We start from the raw sequence: 19872 nt of genomic DNA on the forward strand, positions 1-19872 counted from the left end.
ACATCACTGCCCCTGTCGTCTCATTCCTTTGATCTGTTGTTCCAAAGATTCCCACGAAATCTAAAAAAGAATAGAACACCTCAGCTGTTCATGGATGGACATAGTTAATGACTTATTTCATTTGCGCATTATGAAGACTGACAGAGGAGACGTCCGCCTGGAACCCGACGGCGCTCTCACCAGTGTGGCTTGTCATTTTCCACCCATCGAGTACCCAGAACATTTATTAGAAACGACTACAAAGGCTTTGCTGTCCTGTCGAAAAAAACAAACAAAGAATGAGCTCATGGAATTTGACATTGATGCAAGGTTTTACAAATAACGTCATTAAAAAAATGTCATAATTGTAGTTTTGCCTGATATTATTTTCATATTCCTACTGGGTTTTCCTTTGATTTGGTTAAGAGATGCAGCAGAGAACATTTGTTGTGGGTCTTCATCGTAGAGTGCGTTCGATGATGAGCACTACGTCCTGCGGGGTTTTGAAATGTCAGACTCTTCCTATTGATTAAATGCCCCAAGACTTGATTTGTATTATCCAAATGACTACATTAGGTAATTGCTAAATTGTTAATTAAATTAGGATTGTGGGGTATGTTGGGGCAGCTGTTTTTTCCGGACTGGCTGTCGGGTGCATCTTTCCACCTGGCTGTGTGCCGGGCTGCTGAAACCAGGAATCCAGACGAGTGTACAGAACTCACAGTGAAACGCAGGAGGCTGCACAAACAACAAGCTCCCTCCTGACTCTCAGGTTTTTTCCATTGTTTATTGTTATTTCCCTCCCACAGACGACAGCGGGCGGTCGGACAGCTCCAGCCTTTTGGTTTCTTCTACGCGGGTAATGATGAAAACTGTTTCTGCCGGCCGACCTCTGCCGCCACAACATAAATGGCCGCCCTGTCTGCCCTCCAGATTGACAGGGAAGGTCAGAGCACGCGTCGGTGCGTTCAGCCGCGGCCGTTTAGTCTGTCACACTTGTTTCCATCATATTAAGTCTTCTTCCGTCTTTTCCTAAGTGGTCGTTGGAAAGGTATCCTTAGATAACATCTTGTTCATTAGGCAATTAATGGCTGAGATTGCGTTGTGGACCCAAAATTGCTTTCTGGATGTGACTTTGGTTTGTCATACAGATATTAGAGGGTAATAGCACCTGCCAGGGAAGGCTCGCTGAAGGAGGAAATGTATTCCTCAGCTCATTTCCCAGCGAGTTTAATAATTCAGGATTACAGAGCAAGAATCATGTCGACCCACTTTGATCTTCCTCAGTGGAACAAGTAGCAAGTATATGCACTTGTAAAGTCATTATGTACATTAAAGGGGGGGCCATCAAATATATATCATCAGAGGTTTTACCGTAGTTTATACTGGGGATTTTTATTTTCTTCGAATCTCAAAGAAAAAGGGCACGAATCCATGAGAGGAGCTGGTTGTTTTATTATTTCTGCTTTAATGTGACATTTCTGTCAGGTCATTGTATCTATAAACACTTTTTATTGGCTGCGGCTCTGTTGATGGGAACGTCGGCCATTGGACTGATTGACATCTCGTGTTTTCATTGGGATGAAGGAGAAACCAGACTTCCCTCTGGCGCCACCAGCAGGACACTGGATGTACTTCCTTGACATTAGGTGACTTTTCACTTCGTATCAGGTCAGATCTCTAATTAGTCTGAGGTCACAACCAAACACTTTAATCGCGTTCCCATGAGCCTCTGCTGCGACTTGTGTTCAGTGAGTCGTCATATCTGCGAAGCAACTTGTTTGCACTGTGAGCATCTTGGCATGTTGGAATTAGCTCAAATCTCTTATTAACTTAATCCTCCAGAAAATTATAATAAAAAACATGATTAATTTGTGTGTTGACAATTGAACTTTAATAATCTCCTTTTTTCAGTGAAATATAAATCCAAAATACAGGAAAATGGACCGAAACTTTTAACAGGAAAAAGTATTTTATTAACTTATTTATTAAGTCATTGCGATAAATATGAAAATATTATAAAATACTCCAAACAGACATTTCAGCTAAAAGTGAATTAAAGTACTGAGTGCAAAAGTATCCTTGTTGCCAGGAAAAAAGCTGAAACTACATTAATTTAATTCTTTATTCACCTCCCCTCAGTGTAAAGCGATCACTGCTGCCGTGGTCTGCATAAATAATTCAATCGCTTGTTACTGTGTGGCTCATATCAACAAAGCCGGCAGCAATCGTCGGTGCAATATTCCGCCGGCGGCAGACGATTCCCCGACAGTCGACACTTTCAGCTCTCCTGTCTGTGGACTGCAGCATGGATAATAGGAAATCCTGGGCAAGTGCAATAAAAACGGGGAATTGCGAGTCGCTGGCTGAGGCGTCGCTGGTAGAAAAGTGATGATTTGATACGCATGAGGATCCTGCCCAGCGGTGCCATGTGTCTGCCCACAGATAGCACTTGGGGGGGTGGGGGGGCATATTTGAAGAACCGCCGGCCCCACACAAAGAAAATAGAATGGTTTCACTGCTGCTAAGTGTCAATCTGTGTGTTTGCATGACGACTTTCCCGCCATTTGCCACCTGTAGGTCTCACACGTGGACCCGACGGGACAAACCCTGTTTCGGCTGCGATTTAATTTCAATTCGACCGAGTGATCCTTCGTGTCACATAACCATTCATTTGGATTTGATTTTCTCTACCCGAGTGTTGTTTGCTTTTTGTTATTCTTTGCCGTGGCAGATGTGTTGTGGTGGATGGCAGCTGCAGAATGGAGGCGCGCAGCTTGCTAAGTGATTCACCCGGCTCCCGGCGTCTCCGTTACCCCATGAGTCTTTTCACTGACAATGTTTTCATTTCTGTTTTGCTCTATGTGTAACTAGGGTGGCTGGCTCGGTGCTTTGACAGCTCTGTCAGAAAGATGACGGCGCCCGGTTGTCTCTCAGAGCGCGAGGGGGTGAGAGAAGCTAATGGGGCGTTCGGAGGCTATTTCATTTCCAGGACCTGTTTGCTGCACTTGTTCTGAGGATGATATGAGACTAAAAATCACATTTCAGACGGATGCGTTGACGTCTGATACAAAATCCCCCTGATTGATGCCGTGTATGAGCAACTTCTGATGAAATCCGCCGCCATTTCTATCAAATGCACACACTGGAAATGACGGCGTTGAGTTTGGAGCTACAGTCACGTCTCCTGACGGGGGAATCGCTGTTTTGTTCACTGCTGTCAAATAGCACTCTCTTTCTTCACCAAAATACCCCATTAGGTTCTCTCAAACAAATGTTCCATTTCTCCCTCCTCCTCCCGTCTTCTCTCCCTCTCCCTCTCTGCCTTTGAGTCATTCATAGTGTTGATTCCACCTCTGGAGAAATACATCAGGCATAAGGCCCTTTTTCTTTCATCAAGGCTGCAGCTTTAAAGTAATTTCCCCCCCTCTCATAGGGAGCCAAATGGAGATGAGAAGATGTCGATCCTCTCATCTCTTTGTCTGTCCCCTTTGATCTCTTTCAACACGAATTCCCAATGCACAGAAAGTAAATTGGATTTTTTTTCCCCTCCTCTCCTGTCTTTCTCTGGAGCATGGCTGATCATACAAAATTGACCAGAAATGACTCCTAATGACCCCTGTGTTTTACGATAGAAAAAAAAAAAAAAATAGCCCAAAACACACTGATGGCCATCATCACCCATAGTGCATTTTAATGAAGGATGAATAATTCAGGGTGCACTTGTAGAAGGTAATAGCCCAGTGCGCCAGTGGTGTGAACCTCTTCATGGAGGCACAGCCGAGGAGGTACACAGCTTTCCTCCTGCGTGCCGGTGTGTCTTGTTGTCTGTCGCATTAGCAGACAGCAGTTGTGATTTATCTTGTATTCCCAGCGCAGGGGCCCCCTCTCCCTCACTGGAAAGGTTAAAGCATACAGCCTGGAGGCGGTACTACAAAGGTCAACACGCAGTTTAGGAATGAGGAATAGGACGACAGGGAGAAAGACGGAGAAGAAATGTACCCCTCTCATCTCGCCGGCCTGCTCACATGCCTCTGACATTGTGCAAACACACCCCTCTTACCGTCTGCAGCAAAAGGCTCGGCAGCATTTATCCTTTGGTTCTCTCCATCCTTTCTCCCCCCACCCCGTCCTCCCCTCCTCCTCCTCCTCTTCTTCGTATCGCCGCTTCCCTGTGATACCTCCAATATCACAAGCTGTAAAAAATAGCTGACCTTGACGAAGACATCTCCAGAGATGGTACACGGGGAGGGGAAAAAAAAAAGGGGGGGGGGGGGGCAGTATAGGGAAATGATTGTGGGTAACAAAGGGAAACTGTAAACAAAGAGCGTGGATTTAATGGACCCCCGCAAGCCTGGATGTGCTGAGGAGGAAGACAGTGAGAGAGACAGCTGGTTATAAAAAGCAAGGCGCTGGGCCATTAAAGAGGAGCAGGAGAATAGAGAGACGGCTGTGAAGGAACACCAGTGTTTGGTGAGTCAGATGTGTTGAGGTGATTAATCTGCTCTGGCTGTGTCCTTCACAGGCCTGGGGGGGGGGGGGGGGAAGCGAGGATTCAACAGCACCAGGTTTCCCCCTAGTGGGCGGAGATGAGAACGGACGGAATGAAGAAAAAAGGCATTTTTCTCTTCTGTCATGAGATGTCACATCATCAGATCTTCCACATGTTTGAGTTCAGGCCTGAAGAAGGCTACAGGCCAAATGTCAGATTAGGACACAGCGCCACCTACCGGGAACAGAAAATGTATTTTTCTTTTCTTCAATAGCAGGTTTAACAGATGAGCTTCAAATCTGATCAGAGTATTGTGAGACCTTAAAATGCATTTTTCATGTAGTTTAAAGCAGTTTTTATGCCTGAAAACTAACAAAATTCCCTTAAATGTGTAATTTGACGGGTTATTTGGTCAATGAGGGGGTATGTTTTTCATAGAATGGTGTTCGTCCCTCACCTGTCTCTATATGCAGTGGGATTAATAAGTCTGATACCACTTTCATTTGAATGAGAAAAAGATTTTAGCATTTTGGAAACCACTGTATGTGCATATGTGTTGATGTTTATACTGAGAAGCTTCGAAGCTAAAGATATGTCTCCTTTTAACCGATGTTTGGACCTTTGCACCATACAGGTTTTAAATGACTCGTTATGATCGATGTTGATTTATATTTTAATTAAGAAACAGTTTCAGCACCAGAATAGTTCAAGAAACTAATACATATATATGTATTTAAGGTATAAAGATAGATAGATAGATAGATAGATAGATAGATAGATAGATAGATAGATAGATAGATAGAGAGAAAGAGAGAAAGAGAGATAGATAGAATGTAAAACAAGCATGTGTGTGAGTGAATTTTTTTAATCTGAAGAGAAGAAGCAAACATCTAACCACTCCGATGTCTAGTAGGAAATTATACATACTTTAATGCCAATATGATATGTTTATTTTCCAATCAAGTAAAACATTTAAGACATATTTAAAAAATCCAATCCAAGATTCACAGAGATTAAAAAAAGGCAGTACACTTATATCGGGGCTAAAAATAACGAGTGATATGCACATAGAAGAACATTTTCCCCATTCGAAAGCAATCAGTGCCTGGCTCTAGACGTACTCCAGAGGAAACGAGCTCAGAAGACTCCCCCTGGCCGTGATGCAGAGTGAGAACACACAGACGGACATGAGACCTGCCAGGTTACGAGTCAATACAAGGAGGTATCTGCACTGTAAACTGCCTTGGTTGGATTTAGAGGTTCTTTAGAGGTCCAACGGTTCAGTATGATTTCATGTACATAAACACAATAAGAATCCAACATAATACAGTTCAAAAAACAAAACAATAGTCGTCATCCCCTTCAACACATTGTTCTCCAGTCAAGGCAAAGCACTGAGCAGTTGAGGTATGTGAACTTCAGTCATCTGGGATCATGGCGTGATACATCCTGTCCGTCTCCAAAGGCGTTTCATACATCTTTAATGATAATTAAGGTTTTCATATTCATTACATGAATGTAGGCCTATATTCTATATCATTCGTGGGTCTTCGTGTAGTCCTTGGACCAGGTGTGCATGTTTTTATTCAACGAAAACAGACTTTTCCTTCAATTACACATTCAACTTCACGTTATTCTAATTTAATTAGCGTTGAGTTTTTGTCCGATGAAAACCGTGCATTGCCAGATTTTGTGATTTGGACAAACTGAATGTGTAAAGTCTATTTTCAAAAATTAGAATTTCAACTTGATGCTCACTGGAAGTATTATGCCAGAGGTAGGTTGACTTAGCTTAGCACAATAACAGGAAACAGCTAACTTAGCTGTGTCTAGCTTCAGCATTAGGGAACGCATGCTAATAGCCAGCAGCTGGTTAGCTTAGCTTAGCACAATAACAGGAAACAGCTAACTTAGCTCACTTAGCTCTGTCTAGCATTAGCCTTAGGGAATGCATGCTAATAGCCAACAGCTGGTTAGCTTAGCTTAGCACAAGGTCTGGAATCAGCAAGTTGTACTCCGAACAAGGGTAAGCTAGCATTTCTGCTTATTTAAAATCCGTAGTGTTGCTTTATTAAGGTGTAAAGTAAAGCTAAGATTAAACAGGCTGACAGATGTTGGTTTAGCCTTTTCCCCAATTGTTAAAAACTTTGTCTTGATATTTGGAGATACACGGTTTTCACGGGACAGCAACAAAAATCTAAAAATCTACTTTAAATACTGGATCATGAGACCACAAAGATATCAAGGATGAATTTCATTTTTTAGAAAAGAAACACAACGACACAGAAACCCTTATTTCACTACAGGTTCAAACAGTTTCCTGATTTATCCCAGTTTCTCAACAAACATATGAGCGAATCAAACTTCCATCTTGTCCCTCTTTACCATCGCGGAGGGGCAGAAGTGAGTCTCAGATTGGTATAAAATCCAACTTAACTTTGTGAGTACACTGATTGTATTCCTCAGTATATACTGTGTCTGTGTATCACAGTATATCTGACACACCATGTTCACTGGTCAAGGTTTTGCAGAGATACAACCGGTACACGCGTGATCAGAAATGTTCCATCTTGGATAAAACCTTCTGCCATATTAATGATAATTGAACGGATGGGAGTCTTTGCATGTGTCGTCTCATGTTTGCATGATTAATAAGAAAGAGTGGGAAAATATTTAAAAAACACCAATTTGTCATCCTACATGCAGCCTCGACCAGCCGTCTGATTATTTCTAAGTTAAGGGGGTTATTTCCTCGGCTGCGTTGAATACTGAACAGGACAATAAACAAGAGATCAATCAGTAGTTACATTGATTGGAAGAAAATATAAAGCTACTAAGAACAATAATATTACTATATTTGACTGTGGTTGTGTGTTTTGTTCATAACTGGCGATACTCCATAGTGATTCTCTCGATTGTAATACTGCGTGTGTCTGAAGCAAAACCCCAAAAAAATCAATCTTTAATCTCATGAGTTAGTTTTGTTTAAAGTAATGATAATAGTCATCTTCATAAACCTTCTTTTTTTTTAAGAATGATGTCTATGCAATGTCACCATTAGTACAAAGATTTCATGTTAAATGTTCACAATGCCGCTCGAAACTACAAAATGTAGTTTGCAACCAGAAGGGGCATCGTCTCCAAACCACATAGAACATCTGATTATCTGGGGCCCTTTAAAAAACAAAAGAAGAAGAAGAAGTCTGACACGAGGCCGTTACCACAGAGCCCAAAAAGAAGAAAATATCCAGTTGGTAATAAGGTCAGACAAATAAAAACATAAGAGAGATAGGCACCTCCTTGTGTGGAGTACAATCCTATCCTTCTCCACCTTCAGCCCGTCATATCAAGTGGTTACAACAAAACAAAAAAACGGTTATGATAAAATACTTGCAAATAAAAACAACAGTCCATGTCTTTTCAAATATGTGTTCACACAGAAATGTAAAATATCTCATATTTACCAATGTCTATCGCTGGCTCACTGGCTAGTCTGCAGCTGTGTACGTGATGAAGGGTTTACACCCCCGGTACAACACGGAGCTGGCAGATAGAGCTTCACCCTGGATGTGTGAGGCCCTTTTTGATTGTAAGATATATTTGGAGTCACGAGTGATGAGCCTGCATCGAGGGGCTGATTCGTTGAACATGCCGTGAGACTCTAGTGCGACGAGTGGCAATTCAATTAACACACGACTGCATGGAGGAGGTAGAGGGGCCTGGGAGGAGGTAAAGAGTGTGTGGAGGAACAGCGCGGATGAGGTAGGCTTTTGCTGTAAACAAAAAAAGAAGAGTTTCTGCAGTAAAAAAAAAAAGAAGGAGAAAGTAACTTCTGTCAAATCTGGGAAGGAAGACCAGGGGAGTCAGTGGCAACACCAGGGAACGTCTCACACGACACCTCGGCACAACAGAGACCTGCTGTTAACCATACAAGCTCATCACAACATATACAGAACAAAAGAAATAAAAAAGAAATGCACAACTATGTATAACTCAAGAGGTAGTTGCTAATATCAGTACATGAACTGGTTACATACGTCTCGTAAACCATTGCTTAACAGAGTTTGCGGAGTCAGTCAGTGGATGATTCCCAAAAGAACACAATACATTTTTTTTTGGTTAATTCCCTGAGAACAGTTCATCATCCTGAGAGGAATTGTGTGTAGAAATGTAAAAAAATACATCATACAAAAAAAAAAAGATGTGGTTTCCGTAGAGGTTGGAGCGTTGCCTGTGCTCCATCTGTAGTTTGGTCTTTTTTGTGTCATGCTGCATTGTTGAGATTCGATTTTTAACAAAAACGCACACATTCAAAAAGCTGTACATAAACAAAAAAGAAACAACAACCGCCGTATTCCGCAATAAGTCCTTCCTATTTCCGAAAGAGCGACGCTAGCAACCGCGTCAGCACGTCTTAACGTTAAATGCCTTCAAAAAAATAAAGCCAAACTCTTTGGTATAGAAATATACCCAGACAAAAAGTTGGTTGTCTACGTCGAGCTTCGTTTAAGAAAAAAACACACAAGCTTGAGATCATCATACAAAGTTATTTGATTTGTCAGAACATTAAGATACGACTCCGAAAGCGACCCGGAGTAAACTTTTGTGAGGAGTCGGCTTCCGGGGGGGGGGGAGCTCTTTTCACATTCAATACGGTCAGAGAAGAGTTGTAAGGTCACGGATAAGTGCCACTAAAGCCATACTTGGGATTCAAGGTATACCAAAAGCAGCACGCCATCTCTCTCTCTCTCACTTTGTCTCTCTGTCTCTCTGTCTCTCTCTCTCTCTAGGGAGCTGTGCCTGGCTGGTGCTGACTAACAACTGGGAGGCACAGATGGAGGAGGAGCAGGTGTTTGGAGCGTACTGTCAAGCAGCTGGGAGAGCAAACGGCCCTGACGTTCAGTGACATTCATTTTTTCCCGGTGGCGGTATTAAGTTAGCGGAGCAGCTGTGGGGATGCTGTCACCTGCGATAAGATCTGAGGTTATCGATAAGAAGGCGTGACGATAAAAAAACGTAGTCGTGGATGAAAAAATGGTTAAATAGAGAGAGAGAGAGAGAGAGAGAGAGAGAGAGAGAGAGAGAGAGAGTGGTAGGTTTTCACACGACAATAAAAAGCATCCCACGCAATACACACGACTAGTCACCTACGTCCGAGCTAACTCCTTATATAAGCTTTACTTAAAATCAAGAGAATTTCAATTATATCTTGTGGCTTTAACGTATATATTAATGACATATGCTATGATTTTTATAAACTGTAAGTTATTAAAAACTAATTATACAACAATCATAAGTGGAAATCTAACAATCGATTCATTACCTCGAATCAAAACTATGATCTAACGTTATAATACGATGTGTTTTTTGATTTTTTGCTAAAGGCGTGTCTATCTATCATAGTAGGAAACCGAAGGGTTAATGATGTTGACCGGCACGTGAAGAAGAGGTGCAACAGTCTGACAGATTTACTTACACAAATACACACACACACACAGACAGACAGACAGACACACACACACACACACACACACACACACACACACACACACACTCTGTCAGTCGTGCACCACACATGCTCGCTCTTTTGACAATCAGTTGGTCCAGTCTATTTCAGGTAAGTGAGAGGTATGTAGTGAGTGTGTCAAGAGCAGCAGCTCACGTGTTGTTTAACAAAAATTACAACAATAAAAAATTCCCTCTGGAATCAGTTTCCCTTGAGATCTTTAGAAGGCGAGCTAACGATCCTGTGGGTCTGGATTATCGCTCAGAGGGTCTCGAGCTTTTAAGAGTCTTCTTCTAATCCCACGTGAAACGAGCTTCCGTGTGTGCACTCTGATTTCTTCGAAACTTAAAAAAAAATTAAAATGTGACCACATCTGTGAGGAAAGAGCATTCAAGATGGCCAACACTTAGGTCCGGGGGGGGGGGGAGTAAGGAGAGGAGAACTAAAGATTCACACCACGTCGTTTCACTCTCCAGCTGCACTGATTGAAACAAGAACAACAGTCATTCCCTGCAGTCACCATTCCAGCGGTGGGTGCCATAGCAGCACCAGATGACAACCAGTCGGTCGGTCGCACACATTCACACTGGTCCGTACCCCATTGATCGTTGCCATAGCTGCGCTGGTTAGAAATATCAAAACATTAAAAGCAAATAAAATAAAAGTAAAAGAAATTAAGACCTCCCATTTCTTTTCACAGGTGCGAGGTAGATGAGGGGGGTGGGGGGGGGGGGGTGTTCAGGTATCCTTGATTGAGGGGAGACATGAGGGTCGGGGGTGTAGCGGTGAATGGGTTCACCTCTGCGGGGTTGTTTTCAGGATTTCCTCCACCTCTGGGTCCGGGGGCCGCGGTGTGTGTGGGCCTCCTCGGGGGAGGAGGAGGAGCCCTCCAGGGGAGAGGAGCCGGAGCGCTCCTCCTCCTCCTGGGGGCCGAGGTAGGGCCCGGCCCCTGGGCTGGTGGCCGAGGTAGACGCGTGTTGGTCCTGAGAGCCTGTGGGGGGCGCCAGCGCCTTGTGGGGGCACTGAGCCACCATGTGCGTAATGCTCTGGCAGTAGTGGCATTTCTTTGGCTGGGGGGGCAGGCCACACTCCTTGGCGTGGTGATCCAGACCTCCACAGTTATAACAGCTATGGGGGGGGGATGAAGAAACAAGACATGGGATGAATATAAGCAGAGATCATCACTACATTATTTTCATGAATAGAAAAATACAATTTGTAGAGAATCATTTGTAAGTGGAAGTTAATAGTTATAATTTCCATACATGTGGCAGAATATGATCTATTCTCAGTCCTGCAAAAATACCTGCTCCAGCCTGGATTCACCACCAGATGGCGGTATGACACACGCTATGGGTCTCTCGCAGTGTGAGTGGCCCTCTGTGACGTGCCAGACTCCACCATGTTATTAAATTTGACAAGAAACACTGGAGTGCTGAAAGGGCAGCAGCGAGATCTGCACCTGTCACGACTACACCAGTGCTTCTGGCAGATTAAATGGACATTCATTGCTTCAGGCTTCAGATGCTCTTATCTAGTTTTATTGTTGGTCTGCTGTTCAATTGTTAATAACACTACACAGGTAAATCTCAAATTCAGAATTTTAATACATCATTATTTCCTGTTGGTTTTAAATTAACAGAACAACAAACGCATGTTGTCTGAAAGCAGCTGAAGCTCGTGGATCACTGGGTCAGGATTTTCAGATGGATCTGATTCGACAGCCAACGTACAAAAATAGCACGAACAAAGTAAACATGTCAGCAAATTACTTCCACTACATAAGAAAACACAGCGTTCACTCTAAAGTTCAGTTCAGTCTTTGTTGCCTCTGTAAATTACTTGAATTATCTCCAGGAAGCATTTAACAATAGTTCTTTTCTTTCCCTCTAATTAAAAATTAACTCCTGTGGAGAATTAATTAAACAAAGAAGTATAAGTATCTGGCATCTGTTTCTTATAAATCAAGAACAGTGTCTCTCTGGAAAACAAGTAGTGGTTATTTAATAAATCATATTTAGGAGAAGGTTTAAAAATACAAATAGCAAGTTTGCTTACAACTTAGATTCACTGAACTGGAACTAAATTAATTTTATTACAAATACGTTGATGATTGATCTTTAAATTAATTAAAAAGATGCTTTTTTAAATCAAATCAATCGGTAACAATGGAAAATACATTATTCTATCAGCATTTCATTACAAGAACAAACAATTTTAATAATCAAGGTTGCACTTTATTATTAATAATTAATTAAACTAGGGGGTAAATATTAAAACAGGGTTTAATCAGTTATTTTCATCAAAACCCTGAAAACTATTGACATTTTAACATTTACAGAAAAGACTACAGTCGGATATTAAATCAAATTATTCTTGGTAACAGAATTTGTACAATAAAGAATAATGAGCACATAATGCAGAACCTAATGCCAAAAACTGTATTGATACTTTTTCACACTGCTCAATAACTAGTTTTGTCTAAAGCTGTTTTATAAAGTAAGAATATATTTAAGAATATTAACTTTGATATTTTGTATTGATGGCTTTTAAAATTGAGGAACTATATTTAATGAATCCAAACAAAAAATGGTTAAAAATGTACCTTTGAGCAATCAAAAAAAAACATTTGATAGATCTTCGACCACCAGTTTTAAAGATCCTGCTTGTGAACTAACTTGTGATTTCATGATCAATGTCTTCTCTTATTATTCCCACACACGCGGATAGTCGTGCACGAGTCACATGCACATCAAACACACTTGAGAAAGCTGTGATCTGAGGAGCACCAGTGCAGAGACTGGACCACACAATGGTTTTGTTGCATGACAGAGTGACCAGCAGGGGTCAGAGCAGCTAGAGATGTCCCACTGAGCGTGCTCACAAAAAGGCCGGATGATATCTACCTTACATCTCTGAATCGGATCCACCCTCCACCCAGAGGCCGGAGCTGGAGACACTTGACCTAACTCTGGATCAATTATCCCCAATAAGCTGAATTATTCAGCTGTGTAAAACAATCAGGGAGCCGTCTCTCCCAGATACTGTTTCTCTCTTTCAGACTAAAGCATCTCTCTTCACACCTCCGACAGAAACCAGGTCGGCACGGGGGTTCCTCCGAGGTAGCACCACTAAAACAGAGCTTGGACTTTTGAGTGATGCCTTCCTACAGAAGATGCAGCACTCTGCTCGGCTCTGCCCAGCAGGGGTTCGCCGTACATCAAATGAAGGCACGCTCTGTCCACCTCCTGGGCTCGAACCACCGGGCCTTTTCAAGGAGCTCCATATGGCTCGATCTGACACATTTCAGAAAAGCACCCTTCAGGATTTGGCTGAGGAAAAAAACAATTGATTGACCTACCGCCACATTGTAGGGCCAGTCCTATTGATTTGAAATAGCAGCAATGGAAAGCAAAGTGCCCCATTCAATACCTTATTATGGCGCACAATAACCATAGCAACAGGCATGTGCTCGAGCAGATTGAATAGATTTGATCTATAATCTCAGCCCACTCAGAAAAGGCTTGGTGCAGTGGGATGTGTGTACAACATGTCTTCTACTAAGCAGCTCTGCCCGGCTCTGGAAAATGAAGCGACCGACGCTCAAGCACAAAATATTTCATTTCTGCAGATCACGGGAATCACGAGAACACAGATTTAATTGTTTCCTTGTCATCATCACACTCACCGGTCTACCTTTGGTTTGCGTTTCGGGAGCGGGACCTTCCCCTTGGGTCTCCTCTCGCTGCCGGAGCAGGGTCCCCCACCTGGTCCCGTCACCCGCAGGGACTCCAGGCCCTTAGAGGACTTCTTATAGGTGAACTCCACCTGCTCACCCTCCTTTAAGCTGCGGAAGCCCTCCATCACCAGTTTGCTCTGTAGGGGGGGAAAAAAAGAAGCAATTAGCTATTTAACAGAGATTTAAAAAATATGACAATTAGTCACACCAGAGGGTAAAAGTGCAACAAAAGTGACTTACATGCTCTCTCATTTTAGACTCAATTGATAAGATATAATCTATATAATGGGAATTTTAATAGAAAATATCATAAAAACACATTTCAGTGTAATAGCTAAAACAATATCTGAGTCATTTCAATGATTTTGTAACTCACACGTCCTTGAGTAGTGATGAATAATTTGGGATTTTGTTAATGTTGATCAAAAAATCTCAAAACACATCATTTTCTAAAGGTTTTAAAAACACAGTCGTATTTGTTTTACCTTCACTGGTTCTAATGGGTATTTTTATTTTAACCTCAAATAATGAACGGAACCTACAAAGGCTGCAAATACTTTACTGATGAATTGTTTAAAAATAGCTTTTTGTAACGAGATGACACGATTCAGTTTTTCACGTCCACATCCATCAGATCAAAAAAAGTTAACATATACAATGTGTGAGCAAACAAACAACCATCCAATCAACACTTTTTCTCCAACTGACTGTCACACGAGAGACGAGACCTATCAACACGTGCATGCTGCTCTGGAGCCTCGTTGCTGCAGCACACACACACACGAGCAGGGCGAACACAGGAAGACGTCATTTTCAAACATGGTGGATCAACTGTATGTGGTTTGAACCAACCGTCGAGGCAGCTTGAGCACAGGAGGACTTGCTGTTCTCTCTTTATCTACCTTTCGCAGAAACACCACTTCCTATTCTTTCTTCAGGGGAAAAAAATAAAGACGAGGTTGTCTTTTCCACCGGTGCAATCATTTCCCATCAGCCCCTCCACCATCTGTCTTATCTAGATGATCGGAATCATTGATTTGGTTAGTGCATAACCACCGAACAATGATTTATGTCTCGTTGATCACACAGAGGAGACGACTGAGAGGCGCTGGATCCTCGACCTTCATGAATCGCATCCACCCCTGCAGATCTTGGCATGTAGGTAAACACACGCCCACACGAGTGCAGAGTGCACAGCAAACCTACCTGCAGCCTACTATACAACCACTCCTCCCTCCCTTCTATCTAGATATATATAATACAAAGGGTCTGTGAATGCATGCTCTGCTGAAGGCTGAACAGACACGTGTAGGAGACAGGAAGAGAAAGGAACAAATTATCAGAGGGAATCAAATGTGAAATGAGAGGAAAGAGCGAAAATGAGCTCTGCAGCATTTTTTTTTTATATAACATCTGCGTCGCCGACTGCAATTACAGGAAGCTAAAAGGGTTCTATAGGGGCTTTATTTATAGACGTAATTGAATACGTGAGAGAGAGATTGTGGTGTTGATGTATAAAACAATGCAAAGTGACTGAAGCATGTGAAATGATTTCAAACTGTGAATAGAATCTAGAAATCTGATTATCACTATACAATGAATTTAGATAAGGTCAAATTTTAGAATAAAAGAGGGATTAAATATGAGTGAAAAAATATATTTGAAATACTTTGGGTTTTATTGTGTGTTTCTGAAAAACTAGTCTGATGAGAATAAACTTGGTTAAATTATTTTGTAAACCTTGTTTCGTAACTAAAAACCTTATTTTTAAGAAAATAAAAGCATTGGCTTATCTGACACCCTCAACTCAATATTAACACAAACTCGTTTTGAATTAAATCTAAAGGCTTTTACTGAATCTGAAAACAAATCTCAAGAGTTTTTCAATGCTATACCATTTTTTAGAAAATGTAGTTATAAAAATGTCAAACTTAATCATATTACTTTCTTTATTATATTAAGTTTATAATGAACTTTATCTCTTTTTACATTAAACGTTGATTTAATACCTAAAACTATTGTAAAGGCAACATTTTATTAAAGTGAAAATAAGGTTAATACAATTATTTCTGGTTGATACTGTGAGAACTGAAATATTGATACTTATACTGTGGGAAAGGGGGATTTACAGAATTCTGTTGTGTTTTTTAAAATCTTTAAAAGTGAATAAACTCATGGACATATATTCGTCTTATTTTAATACATTTTAAAGTAATGTGCATATTTAGGTGTTTTCTATCTTTTATTTTATTCAATCAGTCTTGAGTATAAATCTTACTAAGCTATAAAGTCAAATTCAAGAGGCACTATCAAAAGAAAGAACTGCTTCAAATAAGTGAAATTCAATTAAAAACTTTATTTAATTTCTATTCTAAAATCTCAATCATCTATATTGCCCATAGAAAATATTCACCGATCAACCATGTCTTCTGCTTTCAGATCAAACTTCTTTTAAACTACTCCTCCTTCTTACTTACGCACTTTGACATTTACCCATTTTAAAAAGAAAGGGAGAAAAATAACCGGTGTTGAAATATTCAATACAAGTCAATTGCCATAAATTAATGTTTTCCACTCGCTCAGAATTGCTCTCCCCTCTCTCCCTGCTGTTTGTGAGGGCTCCAGCCAAGGCCACTGTGCTCCTGGTCAATTGCTGACGGACGACTCGTTCATGTTGTGCGTTCAGATATTGGATTTGGCTTTGAGGGTGAAAAAAAGGACGAGGATGGGGGGAATGAAAAGGAGGGAAAGCGACAGAGTTTGCACAGCAGATGTTAAGAGGAGGGCAGGAAGCAGAAGGGACGAGGAGCTGAGCCACAGATAAGAGTTGATCTCAAACGCCTGGAGGCTCAGGATTGATCATTTATTAATTTCTCAACCAAAACACAGACATTTTTTTAGGAACAAAAATCATCTCAAGCTGTTTGACCGTTCGGATTTAAACTGGTTTTATGATTACCACGATTAAACCGGCCCAGTCACAGACAATCCTGCTGCATAAATTGGTGAAAAGCGAATATATAACAAAGAATCGCACCCATCAGCCATAATGTTTTCTGAATAGTGATGAATAACCATCGACTGGCAGCACAAGCTCTTCCTCTTCCTCTCCTGTCCTCATACAAGCAGCTTGTCTCTCCAGGTCAAAGTTGAGTGGTTGTCTCAGCACCCTACCCCCTCTCCAACCCCCTCAATGCCCACAATGCACCAGTGAGGAAACCACACAACCTCTTTTGTTCTGTAGAAATGCAGGAAAACACACACACACACACACACACACACACACACACACACACATGCACAGACCTTCTCCATATAGGATGTGGTATCATACTCATGCATTCGTTTCTTTAAGAGTTTAATTTCTGAAGCAGGACAGCTCAGTCTGCTCAATTATGTAATGAGAGGCATCATGTGTATCTACCTGTGTTTGCATGTGTGTGTGTGTGTGTGTGTGTGTGTGTGTTTGTGTGTTTGTGTGTGTGTGTGTGTGTGTGTGCGTGTGTGTGTGGATAAACAAAAACAAAAAAGACTTCACAAATCAGAACCTGCAACCCGAGTCCCCCCCTCTCGGGTGACCTGGCGGGTGTCCTGACCCGTTTCACTTTACTTCCGGGGGTCAAGAAAGGGCAGCGCTCGGGAGAAGGAACGAGGGAACGTCACAGAGAGAGAGAGAGAGAGAGAGAGACAGAGAGAGAGAGAGAGGGAGGGAGAAGACAAAATGGAGGAGTGGCCTGGAGCAGGGAGGGGGCTATAGCGGGATGAGGGGGCTCGTTCGGGGAAGGGGGGGGGTGGTGGCCAGTCAGTGGCTCATGGAAATGCCTCCAGCACATTCTGTTCAGCTCCAGTGGAGGAGCAACTCCTGATCAGTGGCTGGACTTTCGGGGGAACCCGGGCACAAAACCCCCATTTGATAAGGAGCCCCACAGGTCAGCGGCAGAAATCCCGAGGGTCAGCGGTGAAGCCGTCCCAGCCCCCCCCCCCCCCCCCCCCCCCCCCCGCCTGCCCGAGCGGGGGACCACACCAGCTCTCTGCCATTCACCACAGCCCCCCCCACTAACACATCCTGCAAAACTGAAGAAACCGATCCAACAAAATGGACACCAACTCTAGTATTGCTTGACTTGTCTTTCTAGATTCCTTATATGTAATAAATATCTTCCTATAGCTCCCTCTCTCTCTCCCTCTCCCTCTCCCCCTCTCTCTCTCTTTCTCTCTGTGTGTGTGTGTGCGTAGGAAGGAGGCAGCGATCAATACGGACGCCAACATCCTGGATAGAAATAGCCCTCCCTTTCATTGGCCAGGCCCTCGTCATCACCAGGGCCCAGCAATCAATACAGGAAGCTGTAACGTGAGGGGATGGGGAAGTGGAGAGGAGACCCAACAGCTATGGAGGGGCTAATTATGGGATGCTTTAAATCAGAGGTGGGCCACACGGAGCCAATCACCGCGGATTCGAGCTTGTGTTAAGAGGAAAAGGGTGTGTGTGTGTGTGTGTGTGTGTGTGTGTGTGTGTGTGTGTGTGTTCGGGGGTGAGCGTGAAGGAGATGGCGGTCACCATGTGGCGTGGTGCCATTAAGTAGCTTTTTACACACAGGAAATGCTAAGTGGACAAAGCTGGGCCAGATCAGCTCGGATGGACGTCACCCGACAGGACGCGTGTACACCAGAGGAGAGAGAGAGAGGGGCGAGGGGAGAAGGAGCGAGAGGAGAAAAGAAAAACAAACTCGCAAACACACCGAGGAGAAAAACCACCAACGGAGCCGCTCTCATGGTGACGCTGACATCCCGGCACTCCTCAGCACGTTGTCATTAGTGGCCCTGACCCCTGAACCCCTCCCAACCCCCCATCAAACACTTAAAAGCCTTCATGTCTCCCGTGCCTGAAATTCACAACATCCAACACCCCCCCCCACCCACCTCCCCCGATTATGACCGGGGCAAATATTTGATCCGCGGGGGGGGGGGGGGGGGGGGGCACTCGATCATCTCCCTACGTTTATCAGCACGAGAGGGGAAGTGAGCCTAGCTGAGGTGACGGGTTGATAAAACGCACAACCCTGCACGTTCACAACCGAGTCCCTACAACAAAGCGTCAAGATTCTATCAGAAAACACTGGTGTTTGTAACAATAACACAATTTGGACCATTTTGAAACTTTCATATTTTATCGATCCCATTAACGCAAGCCTTATTTTTTATTGTTTACATCCTAAGCAGCACTTTTTGTTAAGCTCTGAAGATCGATTGTGGTTTTAGCACATGGTCTGAATCAAAGTCGTTGCTTCATTGATTGTGTTACACTCGACCACATTTGCAGAAGCCAAACAAACAGCAGCTACTGTTTTTGTCCCGTGTTTGTTTTGGCAATGAACTCAAACCGCCACCAGAAAAACATGTAATGACAAACAGTTGGTCAGACGTGACCGAGGGAGGATGTGGGTCGTTAACTGCTTTACTCGATAGTCACAGATAAGCTAGAGGAATATTATGATCAAATGGACGTCAACACATTTAGATATGAAAACTGGATTCGTAAATTGTCTTTGCCCGTTCACATCTTATCTCCACATGTTATCATCTCATCAGTGGAAATGGTTTTTAACGTATAAACAGTATTTAAAAACCTTTTCTCTGCACTTTTGAAATGGAATTTGATAGTCGATTATTTTAATTTCAAAAGTCTTTCTGACACATGCAGTGACATAATCCTACATACAGTATATAGAAGTTCTCTACCCTACCAAGGAGATTATGATTTCACTCCTTTATTTGTTGGTTTGTTTTTCAGCAGGATTACGTATTAACCTGGAGGAAGGATGGGACGTGAGCCAAGAAAGAACCTATTAAATGTTGGCATCGATCCGGACAAAGTTGCAGAGCCAGGATTTATTTTCTCTCACATTGTTAAGCATTTTCTTCCAATTTCCCATCACATTTATCAAGATGAAAAAAGCAAGTGTATTTTTTATGTGTATATTTGTCTGCAATCATTTTGATCATTATTTTTTTTCAAGCAAAAATACTGTTTATAGCTGAGAATTCTGTGCCCATTTTTTTTATTACTATTTTTATTTATTTTGGATTTTGATTGTTATACTAGGATTTTGTATTATTTATCTCATAAGCAAAACTTTAAAATGAGCGCACAAAAAG

General features: G+C 42.4%; 1 protein-coding gene across 1 annotated transcript in view; it reads right to left on the reverse strand.

Annotated features, from left to right (window-relative positions):
* Positions 1-10792: 10792 nt before the first annotated feature.
* lin28b (lin-28 homolog B (C. elegans)) overlaps positions 10793-19872 on the reverse strand; it is a 12451-nt gene continuing 3371 nt past the window's right edge. The window contains exons 2-3 of the mRNA XM_053444768.1: positions 13666-13853; positions 10793-11105 (exon numbers count right to left, since the gene is read on the reverse strand). Of these exons, the coding sequence (XP_053300743.1) occupies positions 10793-11105; positions 13666-13853 (501 nt within the window). The remainder of the gene's footprint in view (positions 11106-13665; positions 13854-19872) is intronic.

This window comes from Pleuronectes platessa, chromosome 17 (genome assembly GCF_947347685.1).
Source record: "Pleuronectes platessa chromosome 17, fPlePla1.1, whole genome shotgun sequence".
NCBI classification, from domain to species: domain Eukaryota; kingdom Metazoa; phylum Chordata; class Actinopteri; order Pleuronectiformes; family Pleuronectidae; genus Pleuronectes; species Pleuronectes platessa.